At 36.8% G+C, this 18,292-nt stretch overlaps 1 protein-coding gene across 1 annotated transcript in view; it reads left to right on the top strand.

Annotated features, from left to right (window-relative positions):
* The window catches only part of LOC133179708 (mucin-4-like), a 38,210-nt gene that overhangs the window by 3,238 nt on the left and 16,680 nt on the right, over positions 1-18,292 (top strand). Inside the window, exons 3-13 of the mRNA XM_061314401.1 lie at positions 1,150-1,218; positions 2,709-2,765; positions 3,256-5,016; positions 5,292-5,381; positions 5,484-6,368; positions 6,633-6,806; positions 6,989-7,075; positions 16,711-16,764; positions 16,950-17,006; positions 17,935-18,003; positions 18,240-18,287. Of these exons, the coding sequence (XP_061170385.1) occupies positions 1,150-1,218; positions 2,709-2,765; positions 3,256-5,016; positions 5,292-5,381; positions 5,484-6,368; positions 6,633-6,806; positions 6,989-7,075; positions 16,711-16,764; positions 16,950-17,006; positions 17,935-18,003; positions 18,240-18,287 (3,351 nt within the window). The remainder of the gene's footprint in view (positions 1-1,149; positions 1,219-2,708; positions 2,766-3,255; positions 5,017-5,291; positions 5,382-5,483; positions 6,369-6,632; positions 6,807-6,988; positions 7,076-16,710; positions 16,765-16,949; positions 17,007-17,934; positions 18,004-18,239; positions 18,288-18,292) is intronic.

Raw genomic sequence — 18,292 nt, 5'->3', positions numbered from 1 at the left:
AGGCCCCGTGTCATGGCAGGCGTTGGCACGATAAAGAACCTTCACTGCTCAATGGCCTTGAGTGCCGAGTAAAGGTCTAAATTTGAAGCCCTTCATTGGTATATGGTGACGTCTCTATATGAGTGAAAAATTCTCGAACGGGACCTAAAACAACATACATACAATCAGTCAATTAAAAAAACTCATTTGAGAAAATGTTTTACATTTTTATAAGATTCGTTGATTTGGAAATGGCAAAACCTAATAGAACTACGTATGCAAAAAAAGGCATTATCATCTAAACACAGTTAAGTCGACAGCTCAGTTTTAAGATCTGTTAAGCTTTTGTTGTTAGTGGACTTTTGACCAGGCATTGCATCGTAGATCCCTTATATACGGTATATATCTTGTTCTTTATATTAATATATGCGTTTTATGCTGATAAACCACACAGAACATGTGCGGAGACGTCTCAATACCTGTTTGTGATGTAGATATAGTAATTAACGAATGATAATTACGACTATATACCACCTGTACACTCACACACAAGGTCGTAAACAAACTCTGGTTCTCCTCACGCGCGAGCGAGACTTGCACGATTTTCTCCCAGTAAGATTTTAAGCCGTATTATATGTCTGTCAGTATTATATATATTCCCTTACATTCAGTCGTACGTATTCTTACAAATCAGAGAGGGATTGAATACACTTTTAAAAAAAATCTGCACTTAGAAATTCAAAATTTCATAAACCCTCTTCATGAAATGTTGCGTTGTAAAGATATCCCTTAAATCTTGACTTAAATGTTAATTAATAGTGACTTTCTACTTTTGAAATAAAATATTTTTCGGATTTCCGCTTTTCCATGTTAATATACATGTAAAATCTTAAGCACAAAGCTTTAAAGACTGGCGTGTATACTTAAACTGATTCTTTCCTGTTTAAACACGTTTATAAGTCAAACAGTTGTAATGCCTTCCCTTCAAAGCAAAATGAGGCCTCAAAAAGAGGATGAAAATCAAAATAAATCTGGAAGAAAGTTTCTCAGTGGTAGTTGTATATTTTCACGTTTAATTTCACAAATTAACTTATGGCAACGGACCCCCAACCCCAACACCACGCCAAGAATTATAATTTGATAATAATCTGAATAATTTCTTTGTTTTAGCTGTAGGGCAGACACAATCTAAGTTACCTAACATCAAATGGCAAGCCAACCTAGGCGGCGCTGGAATCGGTAAGTTTAAGTTTTTCATCGTATTGAAATCTGTCTCAAGACTGGAAAGCAATCTCTTGATACACTGAAAAGATTTTTTAAAAATACGAAAATAAGCTTTCGAGGCAAGGTAGACTTACTTTCACATTCATTTTCAAAATTCCCTGTAAATGTTAAAGTGACACGTTTTGTTATCATTGATTCCTGTTCCTTGACTGCATTTCAATTTGGATTTCTTAAGCATTTTTTCATCGGAGTCTTCTCTGATTTTGACACCTTTTAAAAGAGTTAAGATCAATGTTGACAAGTAGACCAATTGATAAGTAAAATCTAAATGTCAATGTCCCCTTAGACATCTAATCCGTATATATATATACAGAGCTTAATGTAAGAAACATGGGTATATGCTTGCAGGTTTACAAAATTAATTTTGTAATGCACCTATTTAGACGACTCGGATTTCGAAAATAGTTATATGCAAGTTTAAGCATTTGCTTTTTAATATTTGGTGTTGACTCATTGGTTTTCATTTCAAATGACATTGGTCATTTTATAGCTCGTGAATTTTAATATGTATTTCTCGGATAAAATTTGCAATATATAATAAATGAGAAGTTTTAAAAGTTCTTCGGCAGAAAAGTCATTTTGTAAACCTTATCTAGTCGAGGTTCATGTGGATTTTATCGGGATCAAAATTCAGAATAATGGAGCGAGTTTGAGATTCCGAGAAATACGCAATTGTGGGTCATATAAAGAAAAAGTCAGAAATGATTCGAAATTTCTCTTCATTCAAATACACGATGTAAATGAATGTACCATATACCCATGTAAATGATGACATAAATACCGAATTAACGTTTACTTAAAGCTTAATTGCATAATTGCTACTGACATTGCTTTAATTTGATTAACTTTGAAACTAATATGGCCACGCATTATAACATAGAAATAACACAAGTAATTGGAAAAGTTCACTGATTTACCAAACGTCTCAGTAATTGAGTCTAATAATTTTTTCAATGTACTTTTCACTTAAAGAATTCTACAAAGAAAAATAGCTAGCATTTTGAATTAGTTTTTTTTTTTCAATCTCTAAAATTATTGTCAATAATTGAGAGATATCGTGAAAATGTTTGAATTTCAAAGTATTGGTTATTCTCCTTTGTTGGACATTAAACTTAAATCATTTAAAGACTAACTTAACATAATGCGAAACGCATGCAGTCTGAGACAATACATGCAGAATTGACGGAACCTTAATAAAATCTTTTCCCCCCTTTTTTCCATTGAAATCGTATTTAAATCTTCTGGTGCCAGAACTTTATTTTGTCCCATTTCTGAAAAAGAAAGAAAAACTTCATGTTTCGAAAATGCCTGAGGCCTGAGGTTAGCATGTTGATTTCAGATATGACTGCGATTTCGTATTTTCACTTTTTATTTGCTTTTTTGCACTGGATTGGAATATATAACGTGCATGTGGTGACGATATTGTACAAAGGTTTGAATTTCAGGGCTCCCAATCTCCTTCAACATTCCGGTCATAACGCCGCGAAGTAAAGTGAAGCTAGGTAAGGACTTTCGCCGCGTACTGTATTCATGTCTTCGTGCTTCCTGTAGCGTGTAGCCCTTTTGTCGTGTGCTGTAGTATTGTAGTTGTTTGTGACGTTTACTGTTGCCTTTGTTTATCTGTTTCAAGGCGTTTGCGATGATCGAACAAAACAAAAAAAGCAAAGTTCAATAGCAATGGCCTGTAAGAAAGGATTAGCCGTAGCTTTCTTATTTTATTCATGACTTTTTTCTAACAATTACATGGTTTTCCTACTTTTCTGTAATCATTTGACAAAAATAGATTAGATATTCTTTGAACATACAGAAATATTTCTTTAAAACATTGTCTCACAGTCTCCCTCATAACTAATATTAACAGATAGAAAAAACACATTAAATCATAAAAATATATCACTAATGTTTGCATGATTCAAAAACTGGCAGTTTCTATTCTTTATGATATTGATGAAGCTAGATAATCTTCACAAATTTGGCAAAAACATCTTCCAGCAAATTATATGGTGAACACGTCAAGTGAAAAACAAAGTGCTAATGTTCAACAGCAAAACAGCACTGACTTCAAAAAGACATCTTCTTCTTTAATTAAAACCCCTCATAAAAAAGATGGTGCCGTAAGAGTGGATGCCAAACCAGCAGAAACTAGAAGGACAATGGATACGAATTTGAATGTTTCTAACGATCGTCCGAGAATGTCAACCTCAGTGGACGGTAGGTCACTCATTTATCCACAGTACCAGGAAATATCGCATGTGATGCCTCCGCCCATTTACTCTTCAAATTCTCAGGAGAGATTTGCAGGAAAATCCACAGAAATTCCTATGCATTTGCTTCGGTCTGGCAAAAACATTGTAACAAAAACAATAACAAAAAGACAAAAAGAAAATGGCGTCACAGAGATCCACATAACAACCGTAACTAGAAAGCTGGTGGGTAACGTTCCTAGTCCGGATTCTTCAAATAGAACTGTAGTACTCCGCACTGTTAAGAAAGGTGTTTCACCGCTGTCTAGTTCAGATTTAAGTCCTCGTCCATCTGTTGATCTATCCTTTCCTTTAGAGGAAAGCTCTTCCAGCAAATCGAATTCTAGTAGTTTCAACGATAAAAGGGAAACAAACATTGCTGTATCCAGTCAAATCCGTAATTTGCTACCACAGTCTATTTCGATTAGGACAAATTACAGAGAAGTAGATACTTCAAATCCTACAAGTATTTCTAAATTAAGTACATCCAGTAGAAAGGTTTCCAACGTAGATGTAAATTTGGCAAGTAGTGCTTTTCCATCAAAAATTACTAGCGTCCAAGATTCTTCTTCAGATATGAGATCTACAATATCTTCAAAAGATCAAATGTCATCAGTGAATGGACAGAGCATTCTACCTGATCCTGGTCTTTCCAAAGATGTAATCTTGAAGAAGAAAGAAAGTGTGACACCATCACCACGTGTTACACTTCCAGCAAGTTTTCGTAGAAAGATTGCGATTAGAGGACAGGACGCTGGAGATTCCATGCATATTCCCATTGTTAACTCTAAAGATAAATCTCCAATACACAATCAACCTGACAGTAATAGATCCAGTGGGACATCTAGTAAACAAGATATTAAAGCAACAGAAAGAACTCGTGTACCTAGCTTTAGAACTGTTATTGGAAATTCTAAAGACTCTTCTATTAACGATACCCGCGCGGATGAAAGCAAAGCGAGGGTGACTGCAGAAGTAAATAAAAGTCTTGTCGAAAATATGCCATTAATTGTTACCAAAACGGTAAAAAATAGCGAAACGAAACAAATGGGTATTGTTAAAAATCTCTCTCATAAAAATACGCAGATCGAGGATAAATCAATAGAGAAACAGCAAACCAAAGTGTCAACAAACGTAAGAGAAGCATTTACGACTACGAAGACCCAGTCGGCAGATCCCAGTCCTCCAACAGAGAAATTCAGTGACGCCAGGACTAGGTCGCGCAAACCAATTACAAAAACAAGAACAGAAATTCCTGTTTTAAAGGAAACAGAAACAGGGAAAGAAACAATAAAAGTTCTAAAAAGTCCATCTCGTGAGATCATTAATAGAAGCCAACGCAATAGACTTGACTTTTCATTGACCAATGCAGGTGGCAACAGAAGATCAGAGAGCAGGCGACGAAAACCTTCAAGACCCAGAAAGACAATGAAATCAGAAGAACAGAAAATTAAAGTTGTCAAAGAGAAAAAGATGCCACCACCGCCATTGGAAGTCCCTGATATTCCAGGTTCGAAGCATTTCTGCAATTAACCAGAGTAATGATATTTATTATTAATAAATGGGAGGACGGTTAATAGAACAATATAATATGGAGATAAGTCTTCCAGGAAAAAAGTTTTTGAATACAATTGTTGTCAGAACAAATAAGTTAATAGCACAAGCACGATACAAGAATATGAGGGTTTTTGATTTGAGTAGAACTTAGATATACAATATGTCAGTAAATATATTCTGATATTTGATATTTTTATTTGGTAATAATTAATCCTTTTTACTTTTCAGCGGATGTAGACCAGCAAATTCCAAATGCATCTAAAGTTCTCCTTAACAAACTTGTAAAGACAGCTGTGGAAAGCGAATACAGTACCCCAGGTAAAAGTCTTTTATTTCTTTGCAGTATCCAATGAAACAAATTCTACTTTGTTACGCACTGAAATTTTTTAAAACTGAAATTTTATTATTTGATTCTTAAAGGTAAACAGCGTGAAATCCAGGCAAAACAATTACAAATCTACAATGAACTTCTGGCTTCCTTAAAGAAAGCTGTTTCTGGAAATTCTGGAAAAGAGAATTTGCCAATCAGCCAAACAAAAGAGAAGCATAAATCAGTTAAAGAACGGAAAATCAGTCATACAAAAGACGTAGTCCCCACACCTGGTATCATTGAAAAAGTATCAGTTGAAACAGCTTTCAAAAAATCTTCACAATTAAAAACAACAGGAAGGGAAGAAAAAGTAGGAGCTGGAAATGATCAAATCATTAACATCGCTATCGACATGCCAGTTAAAACGACTAAGGGACCAATTCAGGACGTTTTTCTAGCTTCACGACTTAAAGCTGAGCAATCTCTGAAAAAACTTGTCAAACAAAAACAAGATATAGTAGCACCGACCAAAGCCATTTCATCAGAGGAGAGCATAAACAAACGACCAAGCACATCAGATGTCCTGTCTTCATCTATTCGAAGAAATCAAGCTGTTAAAGTATCAACACAAAAAGGGAGAAAAGACTTAATTCCAACCATTAACTTGTTGACAGATATCAAACCTCCTGGGGTATCGCCGGAGGAGGTCCTCACTGCTCATATTACTCCGGAAAAGAGCATTCCCAAATCTAGAACCATAGATTTTGTTTCACACAAGTCTAAACAATCAGATTCCACCATGAATGAACCATATGTAGATTTTGCTCATCACAAAAATGATTGGCTACCAATATCTGTCAACGAAGGTCCAGTAAGAGCAGACCATCCGCGATGGATGGAGCATGGTCATGAAGTCGGTCATGGAGTAATGTCCCACGTCTCTGATCTTCACGCACCCAAACATGTCCAAAGCTTTGTTGGTATTACTCCTCAAGGTATATTTGTACCATCTGTTCTTTCTCATTTTCTCCAATTTTGCCCCGATACTACATTAATCTACACACATCCTTAATACCTGGTGTTCTCCCTCAAATGATCATTTGATTGGCTTAAATATTAACGTGTCTGCGCTTCTGCTTTCAAAAAATAAAATTGTATAAAATAGAATAAAACAAAAATGTTTCTAATTTGAAAAAGAGCAAATTATTAAGAGAAAAATGTTCAGGTGAAGAAACTAAATTATTCTAAATTTTTCATAGGTAGCACACAAGTACAGAGCCATCAGTCAATTTCAACTACCAATCAAAAACAATCAAATGATCAATGGGTAGTAGTACCGTCCACGGCACGCCCCTCTTCTTGGGAGGATACGTCCCTTTCATCTGGAACTGGAGGCCGCTGGGCTGTTGTTCCAACTAAATCAAACTCTAAAGGTAAATTGTCACTCCAACTTTTCCTCTTATTTCTTTTCGTGTTGTTTATTGCCTTTATTGCACCAGTTGGAATTTCTGCCATGGGATATTTGCATTGGAAGGATAAAAAATAAAAGATTACATTTCTGCCCCGTTGAAGTTTTACAAGGGATTCTTTTGCTCGACTCCGTCCATATTTTCAGATACACTAGCACTTGTGCAACATTCATTGGCTCCTTTGACTGGTACAGCTAGATTACATGCTGAAATGATTCACAAACAGAAAAAGGGTTTGTATGTAGTGATTCTCATCAACTGTGCTACGTACTAGCAAACAAGATATCTTTTTCTCATTCTCTCATGCTTTCAATGTCTTTAAATGTTGTTTTAACTAGGAATACAAATGAAATTTTCTTTCCTTTCTTGATGTTGCGTTTGTTTCCATTTCTACCGTAATTCAAAAACTGTCCCTTCTGAATCGATTCAATAGGGAAATTATTTGTCAACATGATTAAGCAAATGGAGACTGCCAGTTTATTTGATCTAGGGACAATACGAGTTATCTGAATTTGGTACTAAAAAGATATTCGCAGAAGAATGCAGGTCATTGCCTAATTTATCAATAGGTTCTTTTATTAAGAGTTTGTTCTATAAGTACGTTTTCGCATGTAACGCAACAGATGTCGCGATGTGGTAAAAATGTCGCGTGAATTTAGCGTATGTTCCCATTCCGTGTATTTAGCATATGTGCCCATTCCGAAAGAGGAAGCAAGCATACTGTAACAGAAGAAACAAAATGTGAATACAGGAAGGAAGAGAAGAGAAAGAAGAGAGAAGACAATAACTCATTATTAATCTAGATGTAGGTCACTATTAAAGCTTTTACATATTTAACGTGTAAATTTTTCTTAATATCTTGCTTATACTTACGTTTTACTCATGTCTAATGAAAAGCTTAATTCTTTGGATAAAGTGTGCTAATCAGTTAGACTTTTATCCTGACTCTAGTTCTTTAACACCTGGCCAGAGAACTGTAGATCATAACATGAGTCATATCTATACTGGTAAACTAATGCTTCAGGTAGTTCGTTAACAAATAACTAAATAATATCTCCGCCTTCTGTTATGAAGCAATGGATCAAATCGTGCTATTGGTACACACTTATATAGTGTATTTCATGATTAGAATTTAAATACCTCATTTTTTTACTCAAAATTAACTCTTTATTCTTGAAAGCTCTTTTGATTATACCGCTTACGGGTCCATAATGTAGTAGTTTGTTCGTCATTTTTAATAAGCACCACTTAAAAATAATCTATTTAGAATGCAGCTTTAACCTTTATGGTAGTTATAAGAATTTTTCACTAGCTTTAAATTTGTCATTAACATCAATCAAGGATCTAAACCTAGGAATTTCCTTTAAAACTTTACAGAAAAGAGGTCAATTTCATCGAATGGAGAAAATATATATAAACACTTACGTAGACGACGACAGACTCCGACAAACATTAGAAAGAAAATTGAAAGAATTATATCTCTGAAAGGTAATTTCTTAATTTTCTTTATCCAAGCAATTTTGAAGCAATATTTAAAGCGTTTCATAATAAATCATTCCAATTACTTAAACATCATTTCTTATGGAGTGCTCATTACAGAGTTTTTATTCTATTTTTTTTTTCAAAAATATCTAAGACGTTTGAAATGTACCATTTTAGGGGAAGGTGACGTAAATATCTACAGAGGTTATACTACACCCTCCCCAGAACAAGAAGCACGTACGCTTGCCCCAAGGTGGCCCCCAAGAGAAATGAAACCAGTATGGCCTACTTTGGCCCCCGTGTACCCGTATTATTTAGCTGGCAGCGGAAGGAACCGTGTAAATCGAATAGAAAACATTGAAACACAATCAGGTATTCCGGCATCGATGTGGGTTTCAGAACCACTGAATCCTGATCTTGGTACTCTGAACTGGAATGGAACACCAAACTGGGGAGGGGCAACAAAGTGGGATGGGACAGGAGGTGGGAGAGAAAAGTTCAGCGTTGGAAAAACGAGTAAATGGGACGTAAGTCGAGTTACTACGGATGTTGGAAGTCGAACTAAAGAATCAAAAGCTATAAATACAAATTTGAACGTTGATGGAAGAATAGGGTCTGGATCCGCAAGCAAAACAGTAGTTAAAGAAACAACATACTTTAATAAGCCTGGCGTGAATCCAAGGTGGATGGATGCCACTGTAAGAGGAGGTGTGAATATAAATGGAGGTAGTTCAATGATAGACAATTCTCTGATAACAACAGAACGAAGAACAGGGTCATCAGCAGCTGGTTCCTTAGGAACAGGCGGAGTGGTAGGATCCAAAACCACTGTCACAAAGACATCTACTACAGGATTTAACAATGGGGGTGTCAGCTCAAGAACAGTAAATGGAGGATATATCGATTTTTCAAATACACTTAATGTAATGAATGAGAAAAATGTTGTTGATAAAACAATCGACAGAAGAGTGAATGAAGTTGTTGATAGGGGAAGCTTAACCTCGACAACAACTTCAGGTGGAGATAGATTAATTGAAACATCAAGAACAGGTGGAGAGAGATTAATTGAAACATCAAGAACAGGTGGAGATAGATTCATTGAGACATCAAGAACAGGTGGAGATAGATTCATTGAGACATCAAGAACAAGTGGAGATAGATTCATTGAAACATCAAGAACAGGTGGAGATAGATTCATTGAAACATCAAGAACTGGTGGGGATAGATTCATTGAAACTTCAAGAACAGAAACAAACGCTGGTAATGGCATATCATCTTCTGTAGATGGAGGTCTAAGCACTACAATTACAGAAACATCCCCTGGTGGAGTTAGTAAAATTACAAAAACATACAGAAACCCGAATGGAAATGTAATTAAGACAATAACGACAATCACAATAATTAATGAGACGAAAATCATATCTGGTGAAGATACAACGGGAGGAAATTTTGTTACAACTAAGGACACTGTGGGTACTGTTGTAGATAACACCGGAACATTGACCACAGACAACATAGGAATTACAAGGGTTGATACCTCTGGGTCAACTACCGTAGATAGATCTTCAAAAATTGTTGACATTTCAACAACTAAGGACATCAATATAAACACTAATGAAGTACCGACTGTAACAACGTCCTCAGGTAATAGACAGATAGACAATATTCTTAGCGAATCACATTCTTCGACCAATGCTGGGGGATCTTCTGTTGATATTTTACTTAATGGGAATGCAAGGCCTGATTTCACAGAGAAAGTAACAATTAGTGAAGTTCCTGTTCAGGGAGGGAGAAGCAGTACATTTACCGAAACTGTAACAACAACTAAAGAGGTTAAAGCAGACCCTATAGTAAACATAAACACTTTTGTACCAGGTGGTAGGGGGAGTTCTTCGTCTTCATTAAGAACAAATGAATATATTGAAACAGGTACTACCAAAGTTGATATTTCGGGTAACAGAGGTACGACAAATGTTGAAATCCCCATATCAGGACGTTCTGATACTTCTGTCAGGGAAACTGTAAATTCAAATGCATTAATACGTCCTACAAACCGGGATAAAGCAGTTCGAACTGAAACCATTACTAAAACAATTGTAACTGGTGAACGTTCACGCCCTGAAACAGCAATAACAGAAAACACAATAAGTAGCTCACGGACAGATAAAGCAACAGATGTTATAGTTAGCAGTACAGGTGGGGAAACTCTAGGTGGTTCTAGTGCAGCTGACTTTGTCTTCATGCCTTCGAACGGTGCGACGGAGTCTAAGACAGTGGTTGCAACAAATACAGGTTCTTTGGTAGATGCTGGTACAGTTACTGATGTTCGCGGTGTTACCTCTTCTGAAACAAGTAAAACTATGAGAGAAACAACCTCTTCTAGAGTTGGTGATGTAACATTTACAGACCGTACAGGATCAACGGGTCCACAGTTAATCACAAGAGAAACAATAATCAGGGAAACTTTTGCTGGTGGCGTCGAACCCCACTCCGTTTTAATATCTGATGTTCATGAAAGCGGGACTACCAGTAAGACAATTCTGAGTGGTGGCGAATTACCCGGCAGAAAAGTTGATACAACATTTGTTAGCGGAAGAAATCTAGATGCACAACGCTTTGCTGATACTACAAATGATGCTACAGTCAATGTGATAAGTACGGGTTCCACAGACACAAGAAATATTTTTGACGCAATTTCCTCCATGGACTCCTCTGCTACGTCTACTAATTACCTCCTACCTGATTCTGGGGGAACTAGTAGGGGACAAACCGTTTCTGTTACAAACATTACAGTCATAGACTATAAAAGTGATGGATCAACATCAAACGTGAAAGAATCAATCAATTACGAAACTGGAGGTTCCCGAGGTTCTAATTCTAACACTCTGTTCGCGGGATCTACGGATGGAATACCGATAATGATAGATTACGGCCCACCTGTGAAAGAAACCATCTCCTCCATCAATGTGGATCCCCCGCCAATGATTATTCCTAAGGAAACGGTGGAAAGAGTAACTGCAAGAACAGGAAACATTAACTACCGACCGATTGGAACGAATTTTGGAAGAACAGTGACAGCTAATGTGGTAGATGCCCAACCGGTCGTCGTTGAAGTTATAGAGAAAACAGTGGACAATAGGCCAGTAAGTAAAGTTGTTGAAAAAGTCACAGAGACATATATCGATCAAGGTAGCCCAGGTACACAATCGTCCATCAGTTCTTCCTCATCATCCTCACCATCAATATCATCGTCAACCTCTTTCAAGACAGGCAGGGTTGATCCTTATGAAACAATGAATTCCGTGACCACAGATGGACTGCCTTTTGATGTTCTAATCGTTAAGCCTGGAAGATCTGTTACTGAAGTTCAGTCAAACTATAGCGATACAGGCGGTGTTGTGACAAATGACAAAGGAACAATAGAAGGAACAGGGGTTCAAACTATAACTGTTGTAGAGGAGATCTTAACAACAAATACGGAACCAACTAAGGCTATAAGTAGTGATGTTGGCACCAGTTTTATCGGAACAGGACAAAACACCGGAACAAGTAAAGACATTGATTCAACAGTGACTGTAACTGGACCAAGTGAAACTGGAACAAGGGGAGATTTAGGGTCAACCCTTACCGTAACTGAAAACACTGGTTCTAGTCGGGACGTAAGTTCAACGATCACAATCAATTCGGGCAAGGAAATTGGTACAAGTCGAGATAGGGATGCATCTGTTACCATCATAGACCAAGGTGCGCAATCTAGTGGAATTGTTATCGGCAAAAGCCGTGATAGGGATGCCAGCGTAATCATTAGAAGGACAGATAATGTCACGAATGATCCTTCACTTGATATCACTGGAGCAAGCAGAAGTGCTGGGGAAACTGTAACTGTTTTAGGAAGTCGAGATTCTTCATTTACTGGTGAAAGTGTTGTAGATTCTAGTCTTGTGTTTGGGTCCGATGGCAGCAGAATGTCTATTGAAGGAGATAGAACAATTGATAAGACAGCAACAATAGCTTCTGATTTAGGCACGTTGTCTGGAAGTAAAGATGTTGCCACCTCTGTTTCCCTCAATACAGGTGAGGGGTCCACCTCTTTATCTGGAGCCCAACGAAAGGATTCTTCAGTAACCATTGAATCTGCTGGGGGGTCCTCAGCCGTACTAACAGGTGACGTGAATAGAACTGTAGATATCAACAAGCAAGATGGTAAAACAGAGACTATAGTCACAACATCAAATGCAACAAGGTTGGAGACGGACATACGAACTCCATCACTGACAGAAACTATTGTAACCAATACATATACGCCAGAAATATCGAAGAAGACAGTAGTTATCCCTAGTGAAGTTACAGTAACAAGGGAGTTAATGAACTCTTCAACCTCATCTCAAGATTCTATGCCCGCTGGAAAAACAATTATAAGAGAGACAATAATAACCGAAACCTTTGTTACGGATGGTCAGGGTGGTCTTATTCCAGTAGAAGGGGTAGATGGTGGAATTGCAGGGAATACAGGCAAAACTTCTTTTACAACTAGCAGCATTTCTGATAACAATGTAACAACTGTTTCTAAAACAACATCAGTTCAAGAACTCCCATCATCTTCGTTGTCTTCTCTTGAAACATCTTTATCAACAACTGGCACTTCTGGAACTGTGATAGTAGATCCAACGCTTCCAATTGTAGACTCAGCAAATATAGCAAATGTTGTTACCTCTGAAACCGTGGATATCCAGCCAGATATTGTTCCATTTGTTGATCCCGTCCCTTCGGAACAAATTGGAATGTCTTCTACTAGCTCATCGTCAACTGTTGTCGATACATCGTCTTTGACAGAAGCTTCAACTCTATTAACAGGTGGCTCAGCTGGAGATAAGGTTTCTGTTGATACTGTGTTGGGCGTAACAGGAGAACCACAACTGCAAAACGCTTCATGGACAAATTATACAACGATCCGGGGTCCAGCTGGAGATTCCACCATAATAATTGAGGAAACAGTTGTTATTAAAAACATAACACAGCCAGCAAGTGAAGCAATCGTTGTTACAGAAGGTACTACAACGACACTAAATGAAACCCGATCATCAGAGAAGGCAAGTGATTTTCGCACAGTTGAAACTTCATTCACATTAGATGCAAACGGAGTAACAAGAGATTCTAGCTCTGGGGTTATTGTTGCAGAGAAAAGCCTAGATGGGGCAAAAGGTGGTGATATTGGTTTAAATAGTGTAAATAGTGAAAGTGCAGTTTCCACTGGAACACTTTCGACATCGTCTACTTCTTCTACTTCTTCATCAAGTTCAGTAACAAATCAAAACCCTGGCTTCGATTTTATTCTTTTGGACACAGGAAGAAATACATCACCACCTAAACCAAAACAACAAGTGGAGGAGATAATCACAACGGTAACTGAAGAAATCGTCGCCGCACCTGGAGAAAAAATAATGCCACAAACTAAAACAACAGTACAGGAAGATGGAACTGTTGTAACAGAAGTTATCGAGTACGTTGATGCTAACTTTGCAGATGGAACTATGACTTCTACAGATGTTACATCATCTGACACTTCCTTTACTTCCACAAAGGCGTCATCGTCTACTTCCTCTACAGGTACAGTTAACATTGCCAAACCGCGACAGCCAGGTCGTGTTATAAGTGGACCATCAGGTGTGTCTGGGAGTCTGGATATAACAAGTGGGGATCTTGCTGGAGGATCGTCTTTGTCCCTTACACCACCAGGTTTGAGTAGGCCGAATAATGCTATGTTGTTTTTCATCGAACCTGGTGTGACGTCAGAATCATCTTCCTCTCTTCAAACGGGAACATTGCAGGTTGGCGGGACAGAAGTAATTTCTAACACTGAAAACACTGTAACCAGTAGAAAAGGTGCTGAGACTTTCAACCTGCGTAACGTTGATACAAATTCCAAAGGGTCAAAAGAGTTCATTGAGAGACCAGGCACAGAAGTTGTAAAAACTGAGACTCGTATTGAAAAAATGTCAGGATCAACTGAAAACAAAAGCACTGGAGTAGGTTTTGGAGGATCCGTAAGTACTGGTGTGTCTACCAGCTCTGAAACTTCGGTAAATTCAGATAGAACAACTGGGGGGTTACTAACAACTGGTATAACAGGTGAATCTGTAAGCTCAGGGGGTAATGTGAGAAGTGGAATGACATTATCTACAAAAGAAGGTGGAGGAACTGTTAGTTCCAGAACTACAAGTGAATCTGTGAGTCAAGGCACTCCCATGAGAACTGGCGTGGGATTATCCAATCCAGTACTTTTCAACTCGGAACTGCTCGCTGCTAAAGCAATGGAAGCTGCTACAAAAGTCCCAATGGACACTAATTTAAACACAGGCGTTGTTGTAAATAACAAAGGATCACTCAGGCGAAAGCGTGCCGTGGGTGAAAGCCGGATGGTAGAACAAATCAATAACATGCTAGACGTTTTAACAGGTTATTTCAAAGAAACACACAATAAGACAGCAAACAATATTGTCAAAGCCCTTACAAAAATACACAAAACAAAAAAGGGTGATCCTTCGATGAAATTATTGAATATCACAGTTAAAACAAAACTACGAACTGTACCAGAATCTAAAAGCAAAAGTAAAAAGAAGACAAAAATATTTTCAGAGACCAATAAATTTCGGAGCAAAGAGAAACAGAGGGGAAAGAAGACAAAAATACCCTTGACAGAAAAGACTTCAATTATGTCAGTAGCCTCTACCAAAACAGAGGTTCAACCAGAAATGACGAAAACTTTAGAAACTACAAGGAAAGAGCAAATCGTTATACCCTCCCAGGACGTTAAAATATCACTGTCTCGATCCGTCACACCAACTGCAAGTGAAAGGGTAATTGAACAAATTAAGCAGGACATGAAGAGACAAAAGGAGTTGGAAGAACTTCGTCAACTCGAAACAGCTAAAGAAGCGACAAAAACTATTGATGTTTCAACGACAATCCAATCAGAGTCAGCACAGGCCCAAGTCTCGTTATCAGATCAAAATACTGATAAAATAACAGAAAAAGTTCCAGATACAACTATGGACCCTCTGTCTGTAGACACAACATACGTGTATGAATACGTAACACAAGAACCAATCACGGAAATTTTGTATCCGGAAACTACAAGACAAACAACAACAACGACTACTACTCTACCTCCTCCACCCAAGCCCGCCCCAACATCCCCTCTGGATAAAGCCCGCGTCGTTTTTGATCAAAGCAGAAAACCCCGCCGTCAACGCGTACCCCCGAAAACTCGAAAACAGAAATTAAGTGAACATGTGTCTCATAGACTAGCTTCATCAGAGGATTCCTCTCGAGTCCATACGGCCGGTCAGCTATCTAACTCCATTCCACACACTGATGTTCATGGAAGTTTGTCTCTGTCCAGGAACGATAACCGAAAGACAAATATTATGTCGAGTCTGTCAGGAACACTGCAGAGTCATCAAAATTTCAATCATCTTTCACAGAAGACGGATATGAACTATGTTCCAACACAAGGCAAGATTGGCTGATGCATCAAATGTTTAGATGAGTTGTATATATATATAACATTAATATTAAAATTGAACAAATTAAAAACTATATAAGGCGATGTTATGGTTTTAATTTAATTTTGCATGCATAAATGTGTTACGTTTTACGCCTTGTATACTTGCATGCAGAATGACTAATTGTCTCTTCCGGTATATTGTTTTTGTTTGTCTTTGTGGGAAATTTATTTCATCAAGAATATTTGTTTCTTGTTTACGTCTAACTGTTTATGTATGATGGCTAACACAATAATCGTTTGTAATTCTGCATTGGGTTAATTATCTGTTATCACAGGTAGCGGCATTACTACAGATATAGTGATGAATTGTTTTATTATTTATTCACTTTTGCATTTTCTTTTAATATTTATTCCTGTAGACTCATCCAATAATACAAATGTAACAGTAGATGAGCTAATAATAGCGAATACAACTGTAAATCTGGACATTAACACTTCTACTACTACTTCCACTACTACCAGTACTACGTCACTTCCTACGACGGCTGCGCAAAGCGCCCTACCTGATCCAATTCCAATGGCATATAACGATTTATCTAGCCCAAGTATTTACTCACGTAATGTTTTTTGTCACGATCTCTATTACAATCATGAAGAAACAGTATAAATCATAAAAACTCTCATTGAAATCGATCTCCAAACAATGAAGCCAGCAGCTGAGAGAATGAGAAAATAATTTTTTTAAGGGTTAATGTAAATTGATAAAATCTTGTAAATAATTAATAAGGTAGCTTAGATTTTATGTAATTGTAATTACCTTAAATTCTTCAATATATTTACATTTTTTTCATTTATTCACCTTTTATCTGTTCTTTACAGCATCGCCATCCAGATCGTCCTCATCGTCACGTCTTTCACTTTCTTCCTCAAGAAGTAAGATTCCTAACTAACAGAAACCTATCACTCTCTGTTACTTATGAAAATCAGAGAGGAATATGCAATAATTACCTGTGAACCTTAATTCCTAAAAGAAATAAAATTAATAATTTACATCCTACAGTTGCCCAAACCTTTTTCTATAATGTATTGAGAGTTTCTGTTTTGTTTTCTATTTATAGCTCGTGATGCGACCTTGACAGGATTAGGTCAGGGACAGGGGTTATCTGACTCATACGGTAAGCAATGTACAGGTTCTCGAACAAAGCCAATAGGACCTGTATCAAGTAACTGTGATTCAAACAAAACATTGCTATTTAGTGACAAAAATGAAAAATAGCAAATTGATGATGGAATATTCATAATCTTGAAGAATATGTTTTAAAATACAATTGAATAATGATTCATCAGTAGTAACTAGTAACAAAATTTACTGACTTTTACATTAAAATTCATTTTATCAATATATTTTTGGATATTCCGTCTTTTGACAAAAGCGTAGCATTGTTGATTAATCAGATATTCGTTATAAACGTTATTTTTATTCACTTGTTTCTTATGACATGATTAGTAATTTCTGAGTGCAGATGACCTGTTTTACTTCTAGGATATTTTATCTAAAGTTGTGTTCAAATTTAGCTGTATTTGATATAAAGTAATCATGAAATGATTTTTTTTTCAGTAATAATATACATAACATGTTGTATAGTCAATACCTGAAATACTTGCATCGTTTCCAGGGCTTTATATTTGATGTTCCTAGATCAGGTTATGGGTTTAACAGTGTTAAGATAACACTAATAAGATTTTAATGTTCAAGGCAGAACAAAATGTTGTAAGGTTAATTGCTCTCAACACTTTGCTTCTAATGTGTAGATAATAATTCCCAGAGCTTCTAAGACATAACTGTCTAGCATTGCACATCTTAGTTTGCGCATGCGTATATGTATTAAATTTTAACAGGAGCTAGCATTGCTAAATTTGCAGATCGGACTATCGCCTATAAATGTTATTTGTTATAAGGCATGCGCATTAAACACAATCTCCTTGCTGAAAAATAAGGGCAATAAAACAGATATTTTAACAATAAGTCAAACTTTTTTCTAAGGATACGTATATTGGAATTCCGAACCCGATTATAATAAAGGTTATTTGTTTCAGGGGTAGCTTCCACCAAACAAACTTCTCAATCGAGTGGAAGTGGTATGCCGGACAATGCTATGAGAGCTTTTCTAGGTTGGTTTTGTATTTTACTTTTACATATGTTAGCTATACATAATTGTATACTTACTGTTTACAGATTATGTGTGTTGTTCATTTATCAACATACTTATCCTAAAATACCATAATTGTATTTTCATATATTATCCTAAAATACCATCATTGTATTTTCATACATAATAATTCCTTTCACTTGAATAGTAGAATTTATTTTTATCTGATTGATACATTTGAATGTAACTTTCTTTCAGCTGTTCTGTCCCCACAACAAAAACTACAATTGCAAGGTTTACTCGGAGGTATG

Source organism: Saccostrea echinata, unplaced genomic scaffold (assembly GCF_033153115.1).
Source record: "Saccostrea echinata isolate AGI-Se365-2 ecotype Australia unplaced genomic scaffold, CSIRO_AGI_Sech_v1 ptg000005l, whole genome shotgun sequence".
In the NCBI taxonomy this organism is placed as follows: domain Eukaryota; kingdom Metazoa; phylum Mollusca; class Bivalvia; order Ostreida; family Ostreidae; genus Saccostrea; species Saccostrea echinata.
Note: the sequence above shows the minus strand (reverse complement) of the source record. Positions and strands in the feature narration are given on the sequence as shown.